The 17,460-nt window shown below is 41.8% G+C and overlaps 1 protein-coding gene across 5 annotated transcripts; it reads right to left on the bottom strand.

Annotated features, from left to right (window-relative positions):
- Positions 1-236: 236 nt before the first annotated feature.
- On the bottom strand, positions 237-16,207 carry LOC105935591 (S-adenosylhomocysteine hydrolase-like protein 1). 5 transcript variants are annotated; one of them, XM_021323337.2, is made up of 17 exons: positions 15,832-16,207; positions 10,638-10,749; positions 10,182-10,319; positions 9,967-10,067; positions 9,346-9,448; positions 9,163-9,257; positions 7,279-7,385; positions 7,079-7,195; positions 6,942-7,005; positions 6,765-6,853; positions 6,576-6,646; positions 3,551-3,645; positions 3,373-3,471; positions 1,694-1,762; positions 1,542-1,620; positions 1,326-1,446; positions 237-1,254 (listed from the first exon to the last, which is right to left on the bottom strand). In XM_021323337.2, exons 1-17 carry the CDS (start codon positions 16,147-16,149, stop codon positions 1,248-1,250), a joined length of 1,785 nt encoding a protein of 594 aa, XP_021179012.2. In that variant the 5' UTR covers positions 16,150-16,207; the 3' UTR covers positions 237-1,247. The 5 variants fall into 5 exon arrangements, with proteins under 5 accessions (XP_021179012.2, XP_012731546.2, XP_036006833.1 ...); XM_012876092.3 differs by lacking the exon at positions 15,832-16,207 and adding an exon at positions 12,615-12,761; XM_036150940.1 differs by lacking the exon at positions 15,832-16,207 and adding an exon at positions 10,856-10,983.
- Positions 16,208-17,460: the final 1,253 nt, after the last annotated feature.

Below are 17,460 nucleotides of genomic sequence, written 5' to 3'. Positions count from 1 at the left end.
ATTAATTCAATGTGAGACTCTTTTTACTGAATAATGTCCAACGATGTATCTCATATTTTATCTGACTCAAACCAGGAGATCATATGGCTCACTGTGTTTTTGTGAAGCTCCTCACTAAATTAGAAGTTGTTTTAGGTGGGAGCCTTTAAAGAATATGGAGCAGATGATAACTGCACAGCCATGTCGTTTTAAGTTTTTTTTTTAACCTGGTGAAGAAGTTGACCCAGAGGCAGATGTAGATCATTTAAACTTTTTTACTTTACTCAGACACAAAACACAGGTGGGAATTTATTATCAACATAAATAATGTGTGAAAACATGTCATTTAATATCTCTTCAGGGTGAAATACATCTACAGTGTCCTCTACAACCTTGGGGTTATATCTCTTTACACGGATATAAAGAACCATTCAAATTCAAGCAGGAGTTTGCATTCATGCCAGCTCTTTATATGTTGCACTCTTTTGTTTTATGAGCTTTGCTTGGTTTTTTAACCGCTTTATGCTCAATACTTTGGTCAGTGACATTTGTTTTTTTATATGTGCTTTATCAATAAACTAAACTTTGACAAGACTCATACATCACTGGTGTTCCCATAGTTCTCCCACCGGAGATTACATAGGCTGACATTAATTTTGTGACGATGCACTATCATTACCAGGATAAACCTAACCACAGCAATAAGTATTCATCTCACTGTTACAAAATTACAGTTTTTTCTTTCTTTTTGTACTTAATGTCAAGGCATGTCCCCATAGTGTGACAATGTGAAGGGGTTTATGTTTGCAGAACATGAGCAATTGAAGCAGATTAACGCATAACGTCCCGGTATCATATATACACACCTTTAAACATCATTTTTGGTGAGAAATCAAACTGTCCCGCGACCCCATGAGGGATTAAGCGGGTCAGAAAATGGATGGATGGAAATCAAACTGTTAAGAGTCCATCTTTGCATTTCCCCCAAACAGCTCCTTGTCGCCCCCTAGTGGGTAAAAGTAGATAACGACAGAATAGTCTTTTTCAGAGAGTTTGAATTCCTGGTTTCTTCCTCAAATAATTCAGAGTTGAGTGCTTAATTCATTCTGGAATCAGGGATGTGATATAAAACCAGAAAAAATAAAAAAAATAAAACAAATGCCGCCAGCCGTCAATATCAGTAGACATCATCTGACTGCAGGGGGCGCTAGTGCTTCATGATGAGAGTTGTTGGATGGGTTTGAATGCCACATAATCTCCTTTTAATTTTAATATCTATTAGAAAGAAAAGCATAAGTTAACAATCATCTTATGTGATCTATTCTTTTGTGTGTGGCAAAAATTACCTGTAATAATTTGGTTTAAAGGGCCCGTGTTTGCTGAGGCCCAGGTACTGGGCCTGCTCATCCGTCAGCTCTGTTAGATGAGCATCAAACATTGGCAGGTGTAGACTGGCCACATATTCATCTGGAAATACAAACAAGCACTTTTGCATTTAAATTTCAGATTGTCTTGATCACTTGCCTGAGCAGAACTGATGTGTTGTTTATGATAGAACTTGCCCATCTTCTTAGGCAGCAGGTAAACGTCCTGTTTGTATCGTCCTGCTGGTGCATTGTACAGCTCTATTAGAGCCAAAGCCTGAAACAAAACAGTGGTAAATTAAAGACAAAAGACCGCGTTTAATAGGCAAGATACAACACAGGTTTTATACCTGAGTTGAAGCTGTGACGGAGAGGACAAATGACGGCACAGTGGAGCAGCTCAGGTTCAGCAGCCGACCCTGAGGAAAAAAATTAAAGCTGGCGTGAATAAAAGCTGCAAAGAAAATCACACAAAAGTAATAAATTGTAACTAAATTACATCTCAGATAACAACAATAACAATAATAGTGATGCAGTTGGTAGCACTGTTGCCTTGCAGCAAGAAGGTCCTGGGTTTGACCCGCCGGATCAACCTGTGGTCTTTATGCATGGGGTTTGCATGTTCTCTCTGTGCATTCATTGGCATAATTGGTTGGTTGATATCTCTAAACTGCCCTTAGGAGTGTGTGTGTGTGTGTGGGCATGGTTGTTTGTCCTGTATGGCTCTATGTTGCCCTGTGATGGACTGGCGACCTGTCCAGGGTGTAACCTTGCCTCTCGCCCAATGACCGCTGGAGATAGGCTCCAGCCAACCTACACTATATGACAGCAGTGCTGAAGTCTCGACTTTTCCAGGTCTTGTTTTGTGTGCATTATGTTCCAAAAGAGTTTTGCTGAACAAACACCTCAGTGGCAACAACACAAAGGATACCTATCTATAGCTGGTATGCAGGTTTCTAAAAATCATGTTCCTGAGACAAAGGAAAATAATGCAGAAAAGATTAATGACTCAGCAACTCAGGCCCTTTGTCAGGCATCTGACAGTATCTGTGATACTGTGGAATAATGTCTCTTCCAAAGACCCTGAGAACCTTTCAAATTGAAAGATTTCCAGTAAACCTGAGCTTAATTTTCTTCTACATCATTACCAGGGGTGCCAATGAGTATGGAGCATCATGTATGTCCTTAACCAACAGTGCAGCAATAAAATTTAGACCTGAGACGTAGTTACAGAGTGTTGTAAAAAAGATTCATTTTTACAACTTCTCAACAGCACCCCACTTCAAAAAGGTTTCACTGTCCCCTAAATCATCCTGAGTTCCTCCCTTACATCCTACATGCATACTATTGTGACATTGAAGTTTTCCCTAATGGGATGCATGGTGGTGCAGTTGTCAGCTCTTTTGCATTGCAGCAAGAGTTTGCATGTTTTCCTTGTGCATGCAAGGGTCCTCTCTGGGTACTCTGGCTTCCTGCCACAGTCCAAACTCACTCATGTAAGGTTAACTGGTCTCTGAAAATTCTCCTTAGGAGTGAGTGTGTATCTTTACATTGCCCTATGATGGCCTGGCAACTTTTCCAGGGCGTATCCAACCTTTTTCCCAATGACGGTTGGGACTTCGGCACCAGGCTCAACCATGACTGTGCAAAAGAGAAGCTGGCATGCATAACATATGGATGGATTTCCTTTATCATCCCAAATCCAAATATAACACGTTGCAAACATCACTAAATTTCAGAGGTGTATCCTTGTCTGAACCTCTAACGATGCCAGAGTCCAGCCACATGTGCAGCATGTCTGGTTCCCATCTTATTACTGCAGGGTACTCCCTCCTGATCAAATCATATTTGATCTGCCTGTTAGGGCCTTTAAAATGGTTAGCTGCTTCTGCATTTTCAAGAAGGCTTCTGTCAAACTCAGAAATATTAGACATCCATCATCAAGCCGTCTTCCCACACAGACAGGGCCTCGCTACATGTGAATAATCATTAACATGGGGTGGTCACGTGGTAAAACGAGCATAATCACCTCAGCCAGGAGGATGACCCGCTTGCCATCAGGCCAGACGATGTGGTCCACGTGAGTCCTGACGCGCTGCCACTTCAGCTCTGTAGTCCGCAGGCACGCCTGCGAAAGGGACATCTTTTATTTAAACACTCAGACGTTCACAAACACAAACCCGTATTAGGTCTCACAGAGTCTTTACCAAATCTATCTCAGTGTTTGAGTGTCCCATGTTGCAGACGACGCAGCCACTTCTCATTCGGTCAAAGTGCTCCCGAGTTACCACGTTCTTGTTGCCTTCGAAGAAACAGCAGAATGCAGTTCCACGCAAAAGGGTTTATTCTTCTAGAACACAGGTGTCAAACTCAAGGCCCGCGGGCCGAATCCGGCCCGTCAAGGTAAATTATCCGGCCCTCAAGAGCCAAAAAAAAAGGCATATCATGTCATAAAGTAGAGGCATATATCCTTTTAAAGTGTATAAAGTGGCTAAAACTGTGCCTCCTCTAAGTGTAACTCACCCCAATATCAACTTTTTTTTGCAGATAAACTGTATAAACTGGGCCTAAGGTTGCTACTTTTATGTTACTGTGAATTTTTTATACTTTTATGTGAACTGGAATGAAATTATGAAATGAAAAGTATCGTCTATGCACGTGCAACCGGCCCTTTTAATGACTTCATGACGCCAAAGTGGCCCCATATAGAAATGAGTTTGACACCCCTGTTCTAGAAGGTTTTTCACATTCACATTCTCCTTTTTTATTCTGATTTTACATCAACAGGAAGTAGTATATATATTCACACTTTTTACAAATATACTCTAAACCCTTCCACTTCTGACTGTACATTCAGGGTCGTGGTCCTGCTGGAAAGTGAAACTTCTCCCCAATCTCAACTCTTTTGTAACCTTTACATCTTCTCTGACATGTAACTCCATCTTCTCTGACAAACTCCCACGTCCCTGCTGAAGAAAAGCATCCGCACAGCCTGATGCTGCCACCACCATGCTTCGCAGTAGGAAGGGCGTCACTCATGTGGCAAGTAGTGCTGGTTTTCCTCCAAAAATGACTCTTTGGAGTTCAGAAAAACAGTTTCTATTTTGATTTTATTAAAAATAGGCATGTCTTTGTTGGATCAGCAGCTTATCTGTAGCTGAGAGGAAGGAACTCTCAGGAGGGCCAACTCTGTCATTAGATGCCCCCCTGGATCCAATGCAGGTGGTATGAGACAGAAGGACAGTAAGAAAAATGACCATCGGCGGACAATGTCTCCCACCTCATGCATGGAGCTGCTGCGGAGCTGGAGAGCTCTTCCAGTGACAGAGCAGAGTGCTGCACCCCTGATGCTCAAAGGAGTGCTTCCACAGAAGACTTTATAATCTCTGCTACTCCCAGCAGACCCATTAGGTATCTATAAACATGCTACTGGTTCCACAGGTTCTTGATCTGATCAAGAATAATTTGAACAGTCTCTCAGATGCTAATGACTGCTTGCACACGTATCAACTTATCTGGGAGTCTTTTTTGTTTCTACAGTCATGCATATTGCCCAGTCCCTCCCATCGTTCTGTAAATCGGCTGCTGTTCTTTTTGTTTTTAACTTTAAACGTACATTTTATCTGAATATGCCTCATTATTTATTAATAATTGCACAGTAGTTTCTTACATTCTTATATGTTCTTACTCTACGACTGTGCAGCTTAACTTTAATATTTTCTTCTTTTCATATAATGCTGTGTCTTCTCACTACACGTTTTTGCCTCTGTCACTTCTGAATTTTTGCCACCGTGGGACAATAAAGGTATACCTGTTCTATTCTATAAAACTATCATAAGTTAGTTTCATTGGTGGGGTGCATTAGCAGTGGTTCGGCCTTATGGATACTTTTGTCCTCCCAGAGGAACAGTGCAACTCCATTTAAATAACCATTTGGGTTTTTGTGCACGTCTCTGACCAAAGCCCTTCTTTAATATTTAATTAGTGCAGTTCCAAGTTCTTTCACTCTATAACAATAGAGACCAAAGTGGCTTCTTGTAACTTTCAGTAGTTCAACTACTTCATAAGATTTGTGCTTTGATACAGTTCTGTCTCAGAGAAGATGGATGTTTTTTTAGAGCAAGATTTCTACTGATTTCCCAGTTTAATGACACAATCATTAAGCTGGGCTCAATACAGAAGAAGAAGGAGAAGCTCTTCTTCTGTTCTTGTTGCTCAGCAAGTTTTTTTTTTTTTTTTTTTTTTTTACTAAACTATGCTTTTTCTTTTATTTGCACAAACATAGAAGACACGTTTATGTTTATGATCTACAATGCTTTAAAGATCCTCTCTCTGTGACAATGATTTGTTTGTTTAATAAAATATTGTATGTTCTGTTGTCTGTCGAGAAATGAAAATATATTCACAACAAAATAATTTTTGTGTACTGTAAACTTTAAACTTGGTAATTCCGACCCCCTTAACATGAAGCTTGGACACCATTGCTATCCATTGTCTCTACACTGCAAAAACTGAACTAAAAATAAGTAAAATTTTTGTGAAATTAGTGTATTTGTCCTTGATTTGAGCAGGTAAATAAGACTATTTGCCATTGATTTTTCCACTTAAAATAGGAACAATTCATCACCATCATCTTATTTCAAGTGCAGGATGTCTAATTATCTTATTTTAGGGGTAAAGATACTGATTTAATTGGCACATAATCTTATTTACTGGCTCAAATCAAGAACAAATAGACTAACTTTGAGAACATTTTATTTGTTTTTAGATCCGTTTTTGCAGTGTACCTGCCTATCCTTGCAGGGTCACTGGTGCCTACCTCCAGTCGTCGGCGGAGAGGCTGCCAATCCAGGGCAACACAGACACACCATACACCCACAAACTCATACCAAAGGGCAATTTAAGGTAACTAATCCACTGTCATGTTTTGGGAGGAAGTCAGATTTGCTGGAGAGAACCCACACATGAACTGGGAGAGCATGTCAGCTCCATGCAGAAAGCCCCCAGGATTTAAACCCAGGACCTTCTTACTGCAAAAGACGCATCCCTATCCAGCCCTATACATCCATGCTACAAAAAAAAACAAAGCAAAAGTGAAGGGAGGCTGAAATCTCTGGTGACACTGTTCATTATTAGTTGCTGTTTTTCCTGAAAATTTTAAAATTATTTTGGCAAGGCTTGTAATATCATCCCAATGTTAAAAAAAATGTTGAAAGAGGAGGTCAACGATACCTGTGCAGGTGATGACCATATCTGCATGTTTGATAACTTCGCTCAGTGTGATTACTCTGAGGCCATCCATGCTGGGAGGAGAGAATTAGGTTAAAACTGTCATTCATTACGGTTTATTTTTGCTCTGCGGCTTTGAGGGGAGGGAACATTTTTCCCATCTTGGCTGTTAAAAGCTTCCTCTTTTCATACCAGGCCTGAAGGGCACAAATAGGATCCACTTCTGTCACATAAATGATGGCGCCCAGTCCTTTCAAGGCGGCGCAGCAGCCTTTGCCGACCTGCGAGGGAAGAGACAAAAGAGGCCGGCTGAGCTGCTGAAAGATTTTGAGTCATTTTTCTAAGAAGGCAGGTTTCTGCCACACCGACCTCGCCGTATCCGCACACCACCACCTGCTTCCCTCCAAACATGATGTTAGTCGTTCGCTTCAACCTGGAAGAGTTCAGCTTGGGTCATTGCAGCGCCAGCCATCCCACCTGTTTGTGGTCACAACACGGTGCCTTACCCGTCCAGTACCGACTCCTTGCAAGAGTAGAGGTTGTCAAACTTCTGCTTGGTCACAGAGTCGTTCACGTTCATGGCAGGAATGCACAGTTTGCCAGCCTTTGACAGCTGGTACAACCTAAAGCACCCACAGAAACATCTGTGTCTGAGCTGGAGCTTGATTTTCAGATATCGTGATCTGAGTCTTGTGGGAAAACGAACCGATAGATGCCTGTCACACTTTCCTCCACAATGCCTTTGAGCTTTTTGAACAAGCTTGGATACTTCTTGTAGATCCAATGGGTCAAATCACCGCCGTCATCCAGAATCTGGATAAAAAAAGACATTAAAGACATTAAAGCCTGGGGAAATAAGGATCGAGACAACTATAAAACAATACAGAAAAGTCTGGCTCTTTGGAGCCTAAAGGCGAAGAGGCAAGGTAAGAGTTAATCCTTTTTATGTCCTTCGAAGTGATCTGAAAATTACCCTTTATTGTTGTGTGTTGAGTAAGTTACAACACACCTCCGGATTGACACCTAAGTGCACTCAGCCGGTGTTTCCTGTGGAAACTGTTGAATGTGAGCCCTGTCCTCCTGACTGAGAGGAAAACACTCCCTAAACACTAAGCATGGGATCAGACTTTTTTTGTTTTTTTGCCGTCTGAATGGCAGCAAAAAAACAATCAGAAAATGGAGACACAGACAGTTATATTACAAGATTAAAGAGCCTGTAAAAGCTTTTGTTGATTGTTGATATATGTATAAAAATCCAACTCTACATTCATTGTCTTCTGAATTTTTGCTATTTTCCAAGATGCAGGGAACCCCAGACATTACTTCAGCCCATTCAGGGACAAATGGTACTCCTGGTCCGATGGTGGCGCAAAGTATAGGGCGGATTTAAAAAAAGAAAGAAAAGAAGACACCTCAGCTAATGAGCAGAGGAAAAGCAAAAATGGTGCTTCTTCTAAAGAATAAACAACAAGATTTTCCTAATGTGGATAATTTATCTGTCAGGGAGAACAAGGATACAAAAACTGATTTGATATTCTGTTCTCTTGTCTTACGAAGCATCAGGTTGACGTTCAGTTCAGTTTAATCCAGCTAAAGGCTGTTAGCTTAGAGGACAGCCTTTAAGCAGCCTGTTTAAGGTCACGTCACACATCTTAGTCGGATTTAAGACCAGACGTGAACTCCAAAACGTTTTATTTGTTGTTTTCATTTTTTTATAGCCATTCAGTGGAGGAGGAACTCCTGGTTCGCTTTGGATCATCACTCTGCTGCATTACACAAGTCCACCTGATCCCGATGGCTGGGAAGTCTCCTTTAGCATTTTCCAGGAGAAAGCTTAAATCATAGGAAGTTGTTCAGGTCCCCAAGTTGGCAAAGCACAACCAGACTGTTACCCTACCAGCATCATGTTTTTCTTGGTGGGATTTAGTTTTTCTCATATTGTTCTTGGTTCTTCTGTGTCCTGGATGAGTTGCTGATGCACTCTTAAAGTAATTTTGGTTGACCAGCCGCTACTGGGAAGATTCCCCTCTGTTTCATGTTTTCTCACTCTAGTTCACTTGAGTCAGAAAGCATTAGGAAGGTTCCTCTAATGCTTTCCAGATGTCAGATGTCTTAAATTTCTTTAGATCCGAATTTGATGCGCTGCTTGTTCCGACCTTTTGGCCTACTTCATGTTGTCTGACAGGTTCTATTTAGTTTATTTCTTGATACTACAGGGCTGGCACTAAGCTGGTCATGCTGTGGCAAGTAAAACAAAAGTCAGATTTTCATATTTTTTTGTTTAGTTAAATGTTGCAAAGAGATTTTCTACAAGGTTCAGGTCTCATAAGGACCAGTCTTCACCACGAAGAGCAGATTTAGGCTTGTTTGTGTGTTAATGTGATGGGATATTCCTGAATGGCGAATGAGTACTATAATAAACGGGCATATCCTCACCAAAAAGTCTTGCAAAACGTAAAAAAATGGACTCAAATCAGAAAGTTGATTGATCATTTTCATTAACATACTGCTAACTGTACCATCATTGCTTGATCTATGCATGCAGAGGGGCTCTGTGACACAGAAGGTGGGAAATCTTCAGTCAACATACCAAGTTTGGCTCCCAAGAGTCAGCGCCGACACATCGGTCAATACACCACCAGAAGTCATCCTCTGATTCTCCTCTCCAGGCAAACACGGAGATTCCTTACAGATGAGCCAATAAGAGAGTGATCATGAAAATACTTGAAGAAGAAGGAGACAACCAGGCGCAGACGCTGTAACTGGGGTTCACCTCCTTCAGCCAGAGCAGCAGCCACAGTATTCTGAGTGGAGAAGATGTTGCAGGCGGCCCATCGACACTGAGCCCCCAACGCTGCGAGAGTCTCGATTAACACCTAAACAAGAACAGAAAAGCACAAAAGTAGTTGTTGAATAATTATTGGACTCAATAAGCTTTAAAAAAAATAACTAATATAAATGATTGTTGCTCAACTAATAAACACAAAATGTGCTTCTTTCTATTTAAACACATATACTGATTTTACACCAAATTAGTTTTAAACAAAATTGTATGCATAACCTCTCTTAAGCCGTCCAAAACGACCTCACAAAGACAATACAGACATGTAGCATTCAGTCAGATGAACTGCTGCTCTTTGCACTGCAAAAATGTCAATTTATGTTGCTAATCTTACAGGAATAATGGTTAAAGGATTGGGAAGCAACCATTTAATTTATCCTGGTTTGTTCTGAAGCAAAACCAGCTAAAAATAGAAGCTATATTACAATCTGCAATATGAATGTGCAAAGTGGGCTTTCCTGAACTAATTGAAATGTTTTACAAGATAAAGAAAAGCAATGAAAGTGATAAACAACGAAGGCTGTAAGCTTTTGCAGCGTATCCTGAACTGACCGCCGTTTGTGCAGTGATGTGCGTACATCCCACCACTTTGGCCCCGGCCAGAGGTTTCTCCCCACCCGCTCTCTTCCTCAGGATCATCAGAGCCGGCATTCCTAGAGATCACAGAGGAGCATCGAAGCATTTTTACAACTCTGTTCACTTTTTTGCTTTTCTTTAAACGATAAAATAAATTGTTCCGCATGAAGGATTCTTTTTGTTTGTCGCACCTTGCTGAGCGATGTCTATTTCTTTACGTCCAAAAGCAGCCTGCTTGATGTTTTTAACGCAGAAGTCGGACAGGCCATCGGAGGTCTTCTGCGGCTTGTCCTGGGGAGCCGATTCATCCTCAGAGCTTACGCTGCCCACTGCAACATAAAAAGTTAGACCAAATAATCTGGATCAATCATCTTAACACAGATTCACAAGCTTTGCCGGGGATTTGCTATGATTTGGCCGAGACTGCTTTTGTAGATCCTTAATCTTGACCTCTGCTTGGTGAAGACTTTGAAGTCTCCGTAAAACCTGCCAGTGACTGACATATCTGAGAAAGGCGATAAGTGGCACACTGAAAGGATCCCGTTTATCAAACAGCCTTATCTCTTAATGTTAATCTGGAGGTGAAAGCATGAAGAGAAGCTAATCCCCGGGGTGGCAGTTTCCATGTGACGCTTGCGTGATCAGACCTGAGCTGAAGCTGTCTGCAGACGACTGGGAGACGGAGTGAGACAGAGGCCGGGATCCAGCTTTGGTGGGAAGCTTGTTGAATTCTTCTTGCTGGTCATTAAGCTGAATTTGCTGTGAGATAAGAAAACAAAGGGCGTCAGCAAATGAAAGAGTCTGGGATTTAAAAGGGAGACACAATTCATTGGTCATATGAAAAGCTTTTTGTTTGCCCGCTCACCATCCAGCGTGCGGCCTCAGAGGCTGAGCTGCAGCCACATTGATCCCACCTGGCCATCCTCTCTGCCTGATCCCGGAGCTCAAACCAAGCAAGGCCCAAACATTTAATAACCACCCCACCCCCCACCTATTCCCCTACTTCCTAATGTCCGTCTTGCCCCAATGTGCCAGACTTTTATGCACGCTTTATCGCAAGACACGCCCACCTTCAAAAACTCAAAGTCAGGGTCACATGTTTTGGAGGATTACTGTTTGGAGGCTCTGCAGTCAGAACAAATTTGGGTTTCGTTCCGGTGACGAGGAGAAACACGTCAGGGATGACGCAAAAGACGATGGCGGCCAACATCCACGACTTAAAAATCAACTCCAAAGTAAAACGAGTTAGTTAAGGATTCACACTGCCCCCATAAGAGAAGACAGGAGCAGAGAGAAACCCTAACACAAGACCTGAGCTGCTGCAATAAACGCTTATTGTTACGTTTTGTTAAAAAATTATTCTATTTAGAGCACTCCCGCGTTTTAAAGATCTCACTCCTCTTACTCATCTAACGCCACTATACTCGTTGCTCTCTCCCAAATTCTCTTTGTGATGTTTGTTAAGCCTTCTCGCCTTTTGTTTTCATGGCATCTCTTTCTATTTTCCCATCATCTGGCTTCTGTCTGTTTTAATCCTAATTTGCCTTGTGCCTGAACCACTGCATCTTCTTCCCAAGGCATTAATCTCTGACTTCATCAGTGGCCTGCAGCTTGGCTAATTAGGAAAAAAATGTTCAAGATCATTTCTATCATTGGAAAACCGTTTCAGAGAAGCGTCTAAAAATGTTGCCAGATACTCAAATTAGCAATTGTTGTATATTTTTCAAAAAAGTATTATTGTTTAACATTTTGCTAAAGGTTGAATACACTTCCCCATGTCTGCAGTTGGAGCAAGGTAAAAAGGGTTAATACTGGACCAGTGGGAAAAAGGACTGGACCAGGACCCATATTTATGTAAAACTCCCAAGAAATTGCAGCTGGATTCATGGGTGCCAATGAATGTGAAGGACTATATATGATCACAGATGTCTGCCTGGTGAAAATTTGCTGCAAGTTTTGTTTCTATAGCACCTTTCACAGATAAAGATCCTTGCTTGACAAAGACGTACAACTCTGAGGCGCGTTTTCAAATTTATATTAATTGTAAATCAATGTTTTTCCCTCTTCATATCCTGCCCCCAAATAAAAAATAAAAACAAAACATACAACATGTCTGTACAATTTATGACCTGCAGGAACGAACCAAACAGGACTTCTTTGCTTTGCTTGTAAACTCTGAATGAAACAAATCTGTTTGCTGAGCCACTTAAATCAAAATCACACGTTGCTTGAAGACAAATTACTCTCCTGCATATCTCCTTCCTTATTGTCCTCTAAAAACAGTGGGCCCTCCTTGAGCTGCCGCTTAATCTTTAGCACAGAAAAACATTAAGCGGTGACTCGGAGCAGCCTGGAAGTTAACTTAATGATCCAGAAATAAAGAAAGCCTTGAATCCAGGCCAGGTACAGCCAAGAAAAAACTTGGGATTCTTTCACTCAAACATACTTTTACTTATTAGCTATGAATTATGAGAAGTATATTCCATACATTTCTACAGCCTTTTAAATTTTTTTCTTCCAGCACCGAAGTATCAACAATGTAACTCACAGGTGTTTTTATTCGAAAAGAGACTCTCAAACAGCTTTGGAATCTGCTCCATTAGAAGAAGAACAACCTGCAGTACCTTGATGCAGATGGACCTCACTGTCTCCTCCTCCTTCGCTTTAGAAGCGCTCCCTAGCTTGTACACTTTCTTCATGCTGGCCGAGCGCTCCCACCGTGACTCTGAACAGCTCTGCAGAGCTGCAAGCTGACACTGCCCGGCCGTTCACGGTGCCAAAACTTTACGTCACACCCACGCCCCGCAGGTGACAGAGGACAGAGGGGACAAATAATGAGCGCCTTGTGGGCTCACAATGGAGGACGCTCAGGAAACTGGAAACACCTTCAAGATGAGGGGTAAGAGGTGGCGTGAGGCCGCCGACGAATAAGATTATGTTCAGTGGAGAGCACTCTGCTCTGGGACGACAAAGAGACGACATAAAGATGGATTGGCTGTGAGAGCGAGGGTAGAGGAACCAGCCTAGAGGAACAAAACATGAACTGTAGTTGCATTTAGGGACACACACAATACCTGCTGGTTTACTTGCCTGTTTATTTATTCTAAATGAGAGCGTAGAGTTGGAATTGTTTCCAACCACACATTTTAAGCAGCCATAGAGGTTACTGAAGTATCTATCTATCTATCTATCTATCTATCTATCTATCTATCTATCTATCTATCTATCTATCTATCTATCTATCTATCTATCTATCTATCTATCTATCTATCTATCTATCTATCTATCTATCTATCTATCTATCTATCTATCTATCTATCTATCTATCTATCTATCTATCTATCTATCTATCTATCTATCTATCTATCTATCTATCTATCTATCTATCTATCTATCTATCTGTCTGTCTGTCTGTCTGTCTGTCTGTCTGTCTGTCTGTCTGTCTGTCTGTCTGTCTATATTTTTATTTATTTATTTCGCTTTGTTGAATGTGCAAATGATGATTACACATTATCAATTCCAATTATTAATGAATTATTAAGTGCTGGTAGTCCAATAACGTCTTGTGTACTCTAAATATATATTATTTTTGTATGATTTTGGTTAGGAATTGCAAATTATTAACTATGATTTTCCTTTTTTAATTTGAAAATAGATAAATATTCATAGTAGAATTTCCTTCAAACTGACTTGGCTACATCAGTCTGGGTTTCCTTCAACTGGATCCGCAGAGTAATTTTCTGGAGATTTGGCCCATTCCTCCTGACAGTCAGGTTTTTTGGCCGCTTTGCTAACACGCATTTTCTGCTCTACCTACAACTGTCTTTTGTTGTTGCTGCTGAGATCAAGGCATAGTGGAGGCCACTCCAAAACAGCAACTTTGTTATCTTTAATCTACTTTGTGAATAACCTGGTGCTATGTTCAAGGTCATTTGGAAGACCCATTTGTGCGCAAGCTTTAACTTCCTGGCTGCTGTTTTGAGATTTTTCCAGTGTGCCAGTCCCTCTTACAGCAAAACACTTACATGATGCTGCCAAACTTCATACATCTCAGTCGGGATGGGGCTCTCAGGCTTGCAAGCTTCTACCTTGTTTCTACGAACTCTTCAATTAGATCACAGGACATGTCTTTGCTCATTTGGAAACCGTTGTCTCACTTTTCATGTGGCTTTTTGAGTAAAGGCCTCGTCCTCACAGGGTGGCCTTTGAGTCCATGTCGTCACAGGACTTGTTTCACGATGGATAATCCTACTCTTTTCCCAACTTCACCTTCACAGTTTTTTGTATTTATTCTGGGTCTCAGGTGCATATTTCCCACCAAATCACATTTATCACTGGGACAGAGAACCCATCTTCTTCCTGAGCGGTGTGATGGTTGGACCTTCCCATGCAATCTATAATTGCATATAGTTACTGGAACAGATGAACTTGATACCTTTTGGAAATTGTACTCAAGGATGAACATCACTTGTTGAGTTCCACAACTGGCCTGATTTCTATTAACCTTTTTGCACAATGTCCCAAAAAAAAAAGGGAGCAGGATGTCTAAGTGAGGGCCACCAGCACTGGCATCATGACCAGGTCCTCCATCTCATCTGCAGTAGGATTATCCACTGCAGATGAGACTTTGTCAATTGGAGAACATCATGTTGATCAGAGCTGGGGAGGAGGCTACAACATCTGCCTGGAATCCCTCAGCTGGCCTGTTGGCAATGGCTGGGAGTTGAGAGTGGACCTGGAGAGGCTGATGAAATCCAAAGGGGATGCAAAAGCATCATTAAGGTGATATATTGTTCCCACCTCAGGAGCTGAGCGAGGATTGAATAGAGGAGGCCAATAAGAGAAATAAAACAAAGTACTCTGAGCTAGTGGAAGAACTGCCAGAGTCATGGATGTTCTGGCAAGGTGTGAACTAGCTGAGGTGGGATGTGGACGGTCTGTGCGCCAGTCCCCCTGCAGGGCTTATGGGATGCCTGGCATCACAGGGACCAGCCAACAAAGAGCCATCAAGTGGGCCACTGATGCAGCAGAAGCAGGGATGAGGTAGCTGTGAGGAGGGGAGAGATGATACAATTTAGGGCTGGATCAGCCCCAGCTGGGTCAACTGGGTGAAGACCCTAAACCCCCTATGATCCCAGGATACACCACTGATGATGTGTCCAGAAGAACTGCAAGATGGTGAATGTTGAAAGAAAGAAAAAAACAAAACCCAAACAGGCATTGCCATTAAATAGATTCACATGCATGCCTCCTTTTAATTTACATATTGTGAATTGACCTATCAGAAGCTGACATAACCATGATCATCATCTGGCCTTTCCCAGAATCGTTCAATGTGTCTCACCTTCTAAAGTTTTTATCAAAGTAGTAAAACACTATCTAAATATATAACATTATTTCAGTATTTAGCAAATAATTTTGGTAAACCTAATTGATCTAAACAGGAAATGTTTATTCAGATTTAATTTGGGGCATTAAAAAACGTGTTTTTTTATTGGTGTTGTACCCCCCGCCCCTTGTTTTTGCATTTGCCTCTGCCATCGTGACAAGATTTAAACCATTTAGTGACATATGTTCAACAAAAGCATTAAAAATACAGTTTTACATTTGAAGTTTCCTCTTTAGCACCTGTAAATAGTGGCCCATGTGAGTCCTATCCTTTCAAAGAGTGAGTGGAGCATGTGGTGAAACATTTCTAGAGGCCTGCAGCAGGCGTCTAAAATCATTAACTGGCTGAGTAGATGCAGATCCACGCTTCATGTGGATTGGGATTACAGAAGCATGTATGTTCTACGCTGCCGTGATGTATGCAAGTCTTTGAATGTAACTGTCATTGCTCACCATGTTGGTCTTTAAAGCCTCAGCCTCTTTCTCTGTCTCTGTCTCTGTCTCTGTCGGCCCCATTCCAGATGGTTCTGCCTGGTCTCTGTCACGACTCTGAGGAGTCCACCTGTTCTCTGCAGCCTTCAGCATCCTCAGCAGTGTCGGGCTGCATTTTACTGCTCTGTCTTTGGCGTCGTCTTCTGTGTCACTGGCAGCGGTGTCCGCCTCTGCCTCCTCGCTCTGCTCAGCTCTCTCCTTGGTGCACGGTTCTGGAAACTCGTTAGGCAAAGCCAGGTCCTCCCAGGAGCCCCCTATCTGGTTCTTTTCCTTTGCCATTACCCCTCCGCTCCGCTGTGAAGAAGTGACTTAGAGCCCCGCTCCCGTTTGCTTGCCCTTCGTCCTTTACCCACATACATATTTCCTCCTGCAAGGCACGTGTGTTAACCCCAAACAGCAGCACTCTTTGGTCACTTTAACTAACTGTAAAGCAGATAATTAGTCCTAGATGCAGTGTGTACAGGGTAAACACAGATTTGCGTCCTGTTTTTGTTGTCACACAGAAAAGCATAACTTTGACAAGTATAATCATATCCTACTCATGGCAAAAATTTGCCATTAGACGCAGAGATCTGCCCGCCATAAAGGCTTTTGTTCGCTTCTGAACTTAGAAATCTTTAGTTGTGCTCTCTGGACTTGTAGAGCGGCTCCTACTTTCTGTGTTGACGTTGACAACATCGGCACCAAACACAATGAGAGCGGAGACAGAAGAGCCACATGGGCAGACGGTAACATCATAAACAAACAGCTAGGATGACTGTTTTTGTTTGCAATAAACCCCTAAAGCATCAATAGTGGCCCAATCTTGGTCGGCTGTTCAACAAACGCAGAACACTAAAAGATGGGAAGGTCAAACTTGAACTGATCAATCATGATGTCCTCGGACATTGGTATCATTGCTTTACAGGTTTGGACTGCAGTTTTCCTGAACTGAAGAAGCATGCTTTTAGCTCTTAAAATGCATTGCAAAAGTATTCCAACCCTTCACATATCTATGCCATTGTACCTCTGGTAAGATGTTTCAGGGGTACTGAAGCTTGTAAACATGTGGCCCAGTTTTAAAGCTCTAACAGAACTTCTTCCAGATTTATGTGATAAACTGTAACCAACTTCCCTGCTTCTACTAAAGATAAGCATTCCCAGAGCATAATGCTGCCACCACCGTGTGTCATCATGATGATGGAGCGTTTGTAAAAAGTTCAACCGTGGTTTCACTGACTGGAGCTCCTTCTTCCCAATATTAGCTGTGTCCCCTGCACAGCTTGTGGCAAGCTTTAAGAAATATATGTTTAATGGCTTTCTTTCAACAATTGCTGTTTTCTTGTCACTCCTCCATAAAGTCCACTTTTTTTTAGCATGATGTCTAATAGTGTGTATCTGCAGATATTCCACTTGACCGCTGGATCTGTGTTGAGAAAATTTAAACTGATCGTTCCTCGCTTTCAAAGCTGAAGCAATGAGGAATACGACAAATAGTGCAAAGATATGAGGAAGATATGTTGTGGGGTGGTTGGTGAAAACAGTTTTCACGAAATGTGGCATTGACATGAGTCATAGAATAAATCAAAATGTATAAAATGTGAAAGAATT

Source organism: Fundulus heteroclitus, chromosome 2, assembly GCF_011125445.2.
Source record: "Fundulus heteroclitus isolate FHET01 chromosome 2, MU-UCD_Fhet_4.1, whole genome shotgun sequence".
Taxonomy (NCBI): Eukaryota; Metazoa; Chordata; class Actinopteri; order Cyprinodontiformes; family Fundulidae; genus Fundulus; species Fundulus heteroclitus.
Note: the sequence above shows the minus strand (reverse complement) of the source record. Positions and strands in the feature narration are given on the sequence as shown.

Excerpts from the sequence above, each read along its gene's own strand:
- LOC105935591 (XM_021323337.2), bottom strand. The coding sequence starts at position 16,149 with ATGGCAAAGGAAAAGAACCAGATAGGGGGCTCCTGGGAGGACCTGGCT. Across the intron at positions 7,006-7,078 it reads AAGGAGTCGGTACTGGACGG|GTTGAAGCGAACGACTAACA; the intron begins GTAAGGCACCGT and ends GAACTCTTCCAG. Across the intron at positions 1,447-1,541 it reads CCTGCTGCCTAAGAAGATGG|ATGAATATGTGGCCAGTCTA; the intron begins GCAAGTTCTATC and ends TTGTATTTCCAG.